General features: G+C 45.9%; 1 protein-coding gene across 1 annotated transcript in view; it reads left to right on the forward strand.

Moving 5' to 3' along the window:
• The first annotated feature begins 1,169 nt into the window (after positions 1-1,169).
• Positions 1,170-12,050, forward strand: part of Clybl (citrate lyase beta like) — a 217,099-nt gene continuing 206,218 nt past the window's right edge. The window contains exon 1 of the mRNA XM_005355696.2: positions 1,170-1,256. Within this exon, the coding sequence (XP_005355753.1) occupies positions 1,201-1,256 (56 nt within the window). The 5' untranslated portion in view covers positions 1,170-1,200. The remainder of the gene's footprint in view (positions 1,257-12,050) is intronic.

Genomic DNA, 12,050 nt, shown 5'->3' on the forward strand with positions numbered 1-12,050 from the left:
CTGTCTCGAAAAACCAAAAAAAAAAAAAATTCTACTTCCAAGCCTATTATTTAAAAAGGTGTTTAGATCACGTACCTCGTTTGTTCGTGTGTGTGTGTGTGTGTGTGTGTGTGTGTGTGTGTGTGTGTAACTGGCGCTTTTACGTGATTTTAGGAGACACAAGAAATGAAAACTCAGAGACGTCCAGTGTGCGTTTTTATTTTGGGATCAAGGACAAAGGTCTGCCTGCTCAGACTCTTAGTACAAAATATCGATGAGTAAATTAGAGGCAGGATGAGTGTTCCAGATATTTCTTTTGCCTCAAGCTCCAACATGACTCAAAGGGGCACAGGCTGGGGTCGCATCGGAGCCAGGAAAGTGGAGTGGACCTTATTGGATGCAGGCAGGAGAGGCCTGGGGTGGGTGTGGGGGCCTCACAGAGGGGTTGCAGTCTGCCCTGTTGGTATTACATACAATACCTCTGTTCTGTAGATATTTGGCGTCCATGTTCCCCTTCTGGCTGCACAAGGCTACTCGAGTCTGTTTTTGCTTCCCGCAACATTTTCAAGTGTAAATTCAGCAGCAATGGAACGTAATGAAAACGGCAGAACTAGAAGACAGAGGAAGGGTGGAGAAAGCACCAGACAGTAGGTGGGGCACCATTGGATTAGGTAAGACAGGCCGGTGGGCACGCAGCCGCCTGCTGGAACCCTAAGCTTCTGTCGGCTCCTGGAAGCCTCTCTGCAGAATGAAGCAAGCGCCGTGTGTGAGTCCCCAGCGTGCACTAATAGGTGCCTTTCCAGGTAGCCCATTCGCTTCGACACTCGTAGCCCGCTCACCAGGGCAGGCTCACGGGTGTCAGGGGCACGTTGAGAACGTAAATAGGAAGAAAAGAAAACTCTGGGGAATCTGTATATGTTCTGCCTAAGAAAATTCAAGTTTTCCTAACTCGCTTCAGAAGCGTTACGAGAGTCGGGTTGGGTCACCAAAGTGTCCGCACAAGGCGGTGAGAAATGAGAAATCCGGGGCGTCTAGGTGAAGGATCAGAGTAAAGGAGGAGCAGGGAAGGGGCGTGGCCAGCGGTGGAGGGGCGTGGCGTTGGGAAGATTGGCGCGGTGGGGCCTGGCAGCAGCGGTCGGGCGGGGCTAAAACTGGTGGGCGTGTCCGCGTCCCGCTGGGGCGGGGCGGGGCGGGGCGGGGGCGGGGAGTTACGTCGGGAAGATGGCGTTGTGTGTGCTGCGGAAAACGGTCCGCGGAGCGGCGGCGCTGCCCAGGCTGTGAGTTCAGGTCCCCAGTCCCCGCCACGCGGCGAAAGCGGCGGCCAGAGCGCTGTGTTGAGCCTGCACGGGCACTCAAGCCCTTCAGCCTCTGTGCCTTCCGCGCTTGACCTCTGCCAAGGTCGCTGCGGCTGCTGCCTCCCAGAGGGCGGGTTTTGCACGGACCCGGTTGGTGGGTACAAGTGTTGCCGGATTGGCAGGGCTGTCAGACGCGCCAAGCTTTCTAGAGAGGCTCTGGAGTAGCTGAGACGCTGGCCTCCTGAGCGACAACACACCTGTTTTCTATGTGAAGCACAGAGGTTCCCTAATGTTTGGTCTCTGTACCCCCTTACCCATCTAAAGACGATTGAGGGTCCCAAAGAGCTTCTGCCAGAATTTGTTCATAAAAAGCACTGACCTTTTTGGTTTTTTTAGATGGAAAGAGCATAATGTCTTGAGATTTTCTTTGGTTTAATATGAGAGTCTCATGTCACCAGCTTTGGAGTAAACATCTGAAAGGAATTCCAGAACTTGGGAAGAAGAGGCAGGAGGACACAGGTTCAAGGCTACATGTGTCTCCATAGCAAGTTTGAGGCCAGCCTGGTCTATATAGCAATACTAGCTGGTAAAAGAGATCAGTAGGCCGTCACAAGTCAGGCACACTCGTGTGTCAGGGACTTCCACTTTGAGAACTGCTGATGTGACCCTGGTGTGCCCATCTGCTAATCACAGATCTCCTTGGTCCCCCTTACCACCATCTGAAGAAGTAGGGTGTCCTGTTTACGATGAGGAACAGGATCAGAGAGCCCAAATGGCTGTCTCAAAGTCCCACAGAGTTACAGATCCAAGGTTCATGATCTAGCGATTTTTATACATCTTTTTCTTGTGCTTTAAGATTCACACCTGATCCATGGTAGCACCCACATGGCCTTAGGCAATCCACTGTCTCCATTACCTGTGGTTTGCACCCTGGCTCAGGAAATCACTCTTGGAACCAGAATGGCAGATAGAGGAGTGGTCACAGGCCTGCCCAGAGGTTCCTTTTCTGAGGTGAGAAAGGGCCAGGCTCTGTGGTTTGCTCAGCACTGACCCCCTGCGGTCACCACTTCTAGGAAATGTTTATTTCTTCCTCTCCATACCACATCTGTGCATCTCTGGGTCCTGGGCTCTTTGATGACCCCCGCTGTGTTAAATAGTGTGGGTCTTAATGCACACACGGGAGTAAGTGAACACTATCTGCCATACCTTATTTCTGTCTGTTGGACTGAGCTTCAGCTTGAACCAGTGAGCCACTTCTGGTTGTTCTGAACCATTGCTGGGCAGGCAGGGGCCATTCTAGACCTCCAGTCTTGATCCCTGTTCCCGACCCTTCAGCGTTTGCCCTGTTGAGTCCTAGACTGTCCTGTTATCCATGCTGTTGACTGGATACATATAAATTACCCTGCCTTCAAGGGAGGGAGCGGAATTCACTTGACAGAGCTGAGAAATATAGACAGGAATGTGAACACACACACACATCGTACCATACACACACACACACACACACACACACACACCACACTGTAACTGGAAGTTTCTACCCCACCTGCCTGCCAGTTCCTACATAGCCACTCCGAGACTTAATTATAAATTGTTTGGCCTATTAGCTCAGACTTATTATTAGCTAACTCTTGCAACTTAAATGAACTCTTTTCTGTTATTCTATATTTTATCATGAGGCTCATAGCTTATTACCTCACATTTTGCTTCTCCAGTGGTTGCTGGCATCTCTGACTCTGCCTTCTTTCTTCCTCTTTCTATTTGGATTTTCCACCTAGCTATATTCTGCCCTGCCATAGGCCAAAGCAGCTTCTTTATTAACCAATGGTAATAAAACATATTCATAGCATACAGAGGGGTATCCCACATCACCACACACATCACACATATACCACACATATATCACACACACCACAGACACATACCACACACATGCAAACACACACACAGAGAAGCACAAATACACACAAACACACATATATACCACACACGCACATATAACCTATAAAAATTGATATATAGAAGCTGGTGGTACACTCCTTTAATCCCAGAACTTGGGAGGTAAAGACAGATAACTCTCTGTGAGTTCAAGACCAACCTGGTCTACAGAGGTCGTTCTAGGACAGCCAAGGCTACACACACACACAAAAAAAAAACTCTATCTTCAAAAACAAAAACAAAACAGAAAATTGTTATACAGAAACATTTGTAAACATTTATCAAACCACACACGAGTTCTTATGTCGTCTCCAGCTCTAATGCATTGGTAAAGGACCAGTTTACCACTTCCCGGGCTTGTTTGTAAACCCCACTCCTGCATTAGAAACCGGGCTCCTGCTGTCTGCCATGCGTTCACCTGATTGTTCAACTCAGCGAGCATTTACAGAATTGTCATCACACTACTGGGATGGGAAGGAGCCCGTCCCCTAGAGGACGGAGCCCGTTTTCTCTCCCTTAAAGGCTCCACTTGGATCAGCACCTTACCTTCAGCCCTTGTGCGCATTTGTGACAGTTAGTGCTTTTTCAGAGTCTGTATCCTCCACTCGAGAGTTTTTACGTTTACTTTGTTTATGTGTGGAGGTCAGAGGACAACTTTCAGGATCCGATTCTCTTCCACCATAGGCTCCAGGGATAGAAGTCAGGTTGTCACATATACTTTTTTGTTGTTCTTGTTTGTTTTTCAAGACAGGGTTTCTTTGTAGCTTTGGAGCCTGTCCTGAACTAGCCCTTGTAGACCAGGTTGGCCTCGTATACTTTTACTGCTGATCCATCTCTTTTGGAACATCACAGAATTGGAACCACATGGTGTACAGTCTTTTTAGGTTGGATCCTTTTACTTAATAATATGCGTGTAAAATCCCTTCATGTCTCTCATGACTTAATGATTCATTTCTTTTTATTGCCAAGTGATATTCCATTGTATGCTATAGCACAACTGATTTATACATTCTTCTTCTTATCTTATTGTTATCCGTTGAAGGACATTTTGGTTGCTTCTGGTTTTTGTTGATCATGCCTAGGCCCTCTCTCTATATTTGTGTTCAATGTACGGACATGCTTACTTAGGAATGTGACTGTTGAGTTGTTTGGGAAGATGGTGTACAAAAACGCGTTGTTTTACCAGTGTACGAGAGGCCTGTTGCTGTGCACACTCATCAGCTGCTCTAATGGGTGTGTGGTTGTACTATCCTGTTTTCAGTTTGCTTGTTTCGATGGTTAAAGGGCATCCAGCTGTTCTGAAACCTCCTCAAATGACCTGGGGTGGTTTGCGTGAAAATGGCCCGATGAGCTCGGATATTTGAGTGCTTGGTGGAACACCAAGATTAGGAGATGTGGCCTTTTGGAGGAGGTATGTCACTGGGGTCGGGCTTTTGTGCTGATTTTCCATCTGTGTATATCCTTCATAAATTTGTTCAACTCCTTTGCCGACTTCTGAATTAGGTTGTGTGTGATTCTGTGATATAATGAGATATGTGTATTGGGTTTTGGTCCGTGTTTCCTGGAACAGAGCCCTAAGCCACTGGACTCTCCAGGGTGACTTGAGTATCTGGGGGCCCTACTGGGTTTCAGGATGTGGGCCTTCTCAGAAAACCCACAGCGTGATTGGAGGACCTGGTGAGTGTTTATCAGCTTGGCACAGCTAGAGTTTCCTGAGAAGATGGAACCACAGCTGTCTCTACAAGATTGGCCTGAGGGCAAGCCTGAGGGCATTTTCTTAACAACTCATGTGGGTGAGTGATGCCACCCTGGGTAGATTGTATAAGAAATCTGTCTGGGGCTGGTGAGATGGCTCAGAGGTTAAGAGCTCTGGCTGCTCTTCCAGAGGACCTAAATTCAATTCCCAGCAACCACATGGTGGCTCACAGCCATCTGTAATGGGATCTGGTGCCCTCTTCTGGCAGGCAGGTGTACATGCAGGCTGAAAACTGTATACATAATAAATAAACAAATCTAAAAAAAGAAAAGAAAGAAAGCTGTCCAAACAGTCCAGGGGGAACAAGCCAGTCAGCAGCACGTGGCTCTGTCCCAGTTCCTGCCTTGAGTTCCCTCAGTGATGAAGTATGAGAGCTTTAAGAGTTTCCTCCCCAAGTTGCTTTGGTTATGATGTTTTATGTCTGCCATATAAAACCTAGCTAAAACACTCACTATAGCCCATGGGAAATGTGTCACACCCCCCCCACACACACACCTCTGGGGTAAGTGAAGACTGAGTTGATTCCAAGTGACCAGTGAGGTGATCAATCACGTCTGTGCAAAGATGCATCGATCAAAATCCAAAAGGCCGGGGTCTGGAGAGCATCCAGATTGCTGAACACATGCAGCTTTCTGGAGGGAGGTGTACTTAAGACAGGGCACTGAAGCTCCCGCCCCTCCCCCACACCCTGCCCCATGTATCCTTCCATCTGGCCGTTCATCTGGATCCTTTCGAATGTCTCTTATAGTAACCAGTTTCCAAGTGTTCTGGGAGCTGTCGTGGCAAATGAGTCAAATCTAGAGTGGCGTCTTAGGAACCCCTGATTTAGGGCCGATCAGTCAGAAATGCAAGACAAACACCCTTAGCTTTTGTTTGCATCTGAAGGAGGGGCAACTAAGCCCCAAATGTGTGGAGTGTGGTGCTCACTAGCTCGAGCTGGAAAATGTCAGAGTTGAGTTAACGGATATCTTAGTGTCTGCAGGAGGAGTGGATTTGCTGCTGGATGGGGCGGGGTGGGGGGGGAGGAGGCTCCCTCCCCCACAAGTTGAATGAGCCAGAAAGAGAAGGACACCCTTGGGTCAGTCCTTCAGGCTGCTTGCTTGCTGTTGAGTTTTGCCTTGTTGGTATAGATCTACTACACGTCCTTCCTCAGATTTGTATTTTGGAAATATTTTCTCCAGTCTGTGGCTTTTCTCTGCATTCTCTGAAGAGTGGATTTCAAAGAGAAAATAATTCTAATTTTAATGAAAAGTCCAGTTTATCATTTGTGGATCTTGAGAGCCCCCCACCCTCATCCCCATCCTTTCTTTTGGAAGGTCAACAGTGTTGTGTATCTCTTACCCCTTCCGTTGTCCTAGCATCAGTTGGCAGCATCTGGACTGTCTTGTCTGGTGTGTTGTGGTGGCTCTTCTGGGCCCTTTTCTCTATACTATAGACTAACCTGCACTGAGTCCATACAGTAAGTCAGAGGAATTAACATCCTAAGATCTTGAATCTTGAGATTGGAGTGGTGGCTCAGTAGTTAAGAACACTTGCTACTCTTGCAGAGGACCTGGGTTCAATTCCCAGCACCAGTATGGTGGCTCACAACCACTCAGTTCCAGAAATGTATCCCCCTCTCTGATGCCCTCTCTGGCCCTATTGGGCACTGCACAATGTGATGCACAGATATACATGCAGGCAAAACTTTTGCACACATAAAATAAAAATAAGTCGCTTTTAGGAGACATGCCTATACAGTTTTCCAAAATAAGTCACTTTTAGGAGACTTCTGCACATACGTGTGCATACAGGTTCCCATTTTAGCCATTTTAGTGCAGAGTTCATAGCTGTGTTGGTATGTGCAGCCGTCAGCCCTGTTTGCTCCCAGCATTTTCTGTTGCCTCCATCCCTGCTGAGTGGGGATCGCCTGGTATCTGGATACACTTGTGTAGTGCCCACCCCTCTGAGTGTGGCTTCCTTTGCCTGGGGTGACATCTGAGGCCTCGCCCCTGCTGCAGTGTGCGTCAGAACTCTTTTTAATAGGTGGTCATATGCCGCTAACTGTATATTACCTTTATGTCGTCATGGATCTAATCTACTTTCGAATCCTACTACTTCCTTCAGGGAGGTACAGAGATGTCACTTACTGCCCCCCACTTCAGAAGCGGCGGGACTTGGGAGAGCGGAGCCTATAAGTGAGGCTGATTAAAGTCTCACGAGATAGCCAGATTTATTCCGAGCATCAGACGGTTTTATCCTCTGGGGATTAGTAGGCTCACCTGAGTAAAGCCAAGCAAAAACATGCTTTTCCATAGTGGCATATAAACAACCATAACCGGCTATAATTGGTAATCTGAAGTACACTCACTCCCCTCCACTCAGATTCCAAGAACAATTCTGTGTTTTGAAGTCACTGAGGCCGCAAGACTCTTGTTTTAGAGTTTTCCCACAAGCCCGCAGAGTTCCCACACGACTCTGTTCTTGGACCGTGTTCCAATGGCTTCTATGTATCTGTCTTTATTTTTCTCCTTTTGCTGGCATCGTTGTTTTAAGTGTGTGTGTTACAAACTCAGTAATACATCGCTATAATTTATGTAAATTTATGTAGGCAAGGCTGGCCCTGAATTCACAGAGACTACCCTGTCTCTGCCTCCCAAGAATTGAGCACCACCATAGCAGGCCAGAAATGTGGGTTTAGAAGATGCAGAGAGAAAGCTGGGGTACGCTGAGCTCCTTGGGAAGGGGCCCTTGGTATGTCTGATGGATTTTATTAAGGGGAAAAAGAGTTGCTAATTGTAAAACAAAATCTTTTGGCTGCCACGGAAAGCAGCGGTGGCGGCGTGTTCAGCTCACTCTTGTTCTCAACAGGTTACGTTTAGAATTTTACTAGGTAATAAAGATATTATAGAGGAAGTGGTATTTGTGTTTTCATATAGGTCACTTGGGTATGAATATAAATCCACTGCCATTCAAGCGGGTTCAGTTTATTTCATGTTGCTTTTATAGCTTGTTGCCGTGGTTTGAATGTGTCCCTCAAAGTCATGTGCTGGGAATGAAACCAATCCCAAAGCAACCATGTTAAGAGTGGGACCTTTAAGAGGTCATTAGGTCATGATGGCTCTGCCCTATGAATGGATTGATGCTGATATTTTGGGAGTGTGCTCATGACTGAGAGTAGCTTTGTTATCGAAATAAGTCCGGGCAGCGGGGGAGGGGAGCTGGGAATATAGCTCGGTTGGCAGAGTGCTTGTCTCACATGTATGAAGCCCCGGGTTCAATCCCCAGTGCCACATAAACTGACCATGGTGGTACAGAGTGTACGTAATACCAGTACTCCAGAAGTGGAGGCAGGAGGATCAGACATTCAAGGTCATCCTTGGTATACAGTGAGTTTAAGGCCTGGTCTGTGTAAAACCTAAATATCTAGATAGATAATGTCAATACATAGTTAAATAACACACTCACACACAGACACACACACAGACACACATAGACACACACACACTCACACACACATACACACATAGACACACACAGATAGACACACACTCACACACAGATACACACAGACACACACATAGACACATACACTCACACACATATATACACACAGACACACACTCACACACAGACACACACACACTCACACACACATACACACATAGACACACACAGATACACACAGACATACACATAGACACATACACTCACACACATATATACACACAGACACACACTCACACACAGACACACACACTCACACACATACAGACACACACACTCACACACAGACACACACACATATACACACAAACACACAGACACACTCACATATAGACACACACAGACACACAGACACACACACAGATACACACACAGACACACATAGACACACACACATAGACACACACTCACACACACTCACAAACACATACACACACATACACACACAGTCACACACACACTCACACACAGACACACACAGACACACACATATACACACAAACACACACACTCACACACAGACACACACACTCACACACAGACACACACATAGACACACACTCACACACAGATACACACACAGACACACACTCATACACAGACACACATATACACACACACTCACACACAGACACACAGAGACACACACATAGACACACACACTCACACATATACACACAGACACACATAGACACACACACTCACACACAGACACACACACTCACACACACATACACACATAGACACACACAGACACACACACTCACATACATATACACACATATACACACACAGACACACACACTCACACACACAAACACACACAGACACACACATAGACACACTCACACACAGACACACATGTATACACACAAACACACAGACACACTCACAGACACACACACAGACACACACACTCACACACAGACACACATATACACACAAACACACAGACACACTCACATACAGACACACATATACACACAAACACACAGACACACACACACAGACACACACACACTCACACACAGACACACACAAACACACAGAGAGACACACTTATACACAGATACACACACAAACACACTCACACACAGACACACACACTTTGCTCCTGAGCCATTGCCCCACCCCATCCTTTAGAGTTCTCCTCCTGATTACTGTAGAAAACACTATCATGTGTGCGTGTGTGTGCATATGACCACAGTTGTTTGCTTAGTCTGTTCCCAAGTTTTCTTTCTTGGGAAATGCAGGGGGAGGGAAATGTTTCTCTCTTCAGCTTTCTCAAGATCCCTGGAGGCAGCTTCTGACATGTGAGCTTGCAGGTTCAAAGCCTGTGTTCTTTGCAGCCATTTGGTGCCTGCTGTCAATCACCGTCTAGGTGTTGCTCTGGACTACAGGCTGCCTTGTAGCGTTTACCTGCCCCCTCCCTGGGTTTAGCAGGCCCATACTTGGTAAAATAAGCTCAGAATGTCTTGTGGGTTACAAAGCTGGCAGTGGCTGCATACAAAGACCCTGCCCTCTGGCTGTCGGCCTGGGCTGGCACTCTGACCTGCCAGGCAACTACCCAGTAGGCCATGTCTTACTCTTAGTTAAGCTTTTAAGATCCACAGAGATCCAGACCAGGGACATTTGCGGAAGCAGGAGGACTGGGCCAGTGACCTAGGCCAGAACAGGCTTGAGGCAGTGAGCTCCATACCAGGAGTGCTAAGTGACTTCCAGGAACATGGAGTGACCAATGGGGTAGCTAGAACCATGGCACACAGATGGTTGATGAACAACCATCTGAGCCTTGGATCCTCTGGCACATAGAAGATCAATCACCAGAATCACAGACAGCCCCAACCACACCAATTAGAGGAAAAGATGAGTAGGTAAGGTAAGAACACACACAACACCACAAAGAGCAACATGATACCAGTAAACTCTAGAGACCCTACAACAGCGAGACTTGAACAACCAAATATAGATGAAACAAAAGAAAATGACCTGTACTCCACAAAATTGGAAAACTTAAAGGAAATGGACAACTTCTGGATAAATATCACTTACCAAAATTAAATCAAGACCAGATAAGCAAATTAAACAGACCTATAAATGCTGAAGAAATAGAAACAGTCATCAAAAGTCTCCCAACCAAAAAAATCCCAGGACCAGATGGTTTCAGCTCAGAATTCTACAAGACTTTCAAAGAGGAACTAATACCAATATTCCTCAAATTATTCCACACAATAGAAACAGAGGGAACATTGCCAAACTCTTTTTTTTTAATTTATTATGTATACAATGTTCTGTCTTCATATATGCCTACTTGCCAGAGAGGGCACCAGATCTCATTACAGATGGTTGTGAGCCACCATGTGGTTGCTGGGAATTGAACTCAGGACCTCAGGAGGTTAAGAGCAGTCAGTGCCCTTAACCTCTGAGCCATCTCTCCAGCCCCTGCCAAACTCTTTTTATGAGGCTACAATTACCCTGATACCCAAACCACAGACAGACAATACTAAGAAAGAGAATTACAGACCAATCTCACTCATGAACATTGATGCAAAAATACTAAATAAAATACTAGCAAATCAAATCCAAGAACACATCAGAACCATCATCCACCATATGACCAAGTCGGCTTCATCCCACAGATGCAGGGATGGTTCAACATATGAAAATCTGTCAACATAATCCACCATATAAACAAGCTGAAAAATAAAAACCACATGATCATCTCAGTAGATGCCAATAAAGCTTTCAACAAAACACAACCTTCATGATAAAGGTCTTGGAGAGAGCAGTAATATATAATAAGAACATACCTAAACATAATAAAGGCAATATACAGCAAGCCAACAGCCAACATCAAACTAAATGGAGAGAAACTCCCAGCAATCCAGCTGAAATCAGAGAAAGACAAGGTTGTCCACTCTCCATATCTATTCAGTATAGTTCTTGAGGTCCTAGCTAGAGCAATAAGACACCAAAAGGAGATCAAGGAGATACAAATCGGAAAAGAAGTCAGACTCTCACTATTTGCTGATGATATGCTAGTTTACATAAGCAACCCCAAAATTTCTACCAAGAACCTTCTACAACTCATTAACACTTTCAGTAATATAGCAGAATTCAAGATTAACTCAAGAAATCAGTAGCCTCCTGTATACAGATGATAAATGGGCTGAGAAAGAAATCAGAGAAACAACATCCTTCACAATAGCCACAAATAGCATAAAATATCTTGGAGTAACTCTAACCAAACAAGTGGAAGACTTGTATGACAAGAACTTTATTTATTTATTTATTTTTGGTTTTTCGAGACAGGGTTTCTCTGTGGTTTTGGAGCCTGTCCTGGAGCTAGCTCTTGTAGACCAGGCTGGTCTCGAACTCACAGATATCAGCCTGCCTCTGCCTCCCGAGTGCTGGGATTAAAGGCCTGCGCCACCACCGCCCGGCCACAAGAACTTTAAATCTTTGAAGAAAGAAATTGAAGAAGACACCAGAAAGTGGAAAGATCTACCATGCTCTTGGGTAGGTAGAATTGACATAGTAAAAATGGCAATCTTACCAAAAGTAATCTACAGATTCAATGCAATGCTCATCAAAAT

Source organism: Microtus ochrogaster, chromosome 17 (genome assembly GCF_000317375.1).
Source record: "Microtus ochrogaster isolate Prairie Vole_2 chromosome 17, MicOch1.0, whole genome shotgun sequence".
Taxonomy (NCBI): domain Eukaryota; kingdom Metazoa; phylum Chordata; class Mammalia; order Rodentia; family Cricetidae; genus Microtus; species Microtus ochrogaster.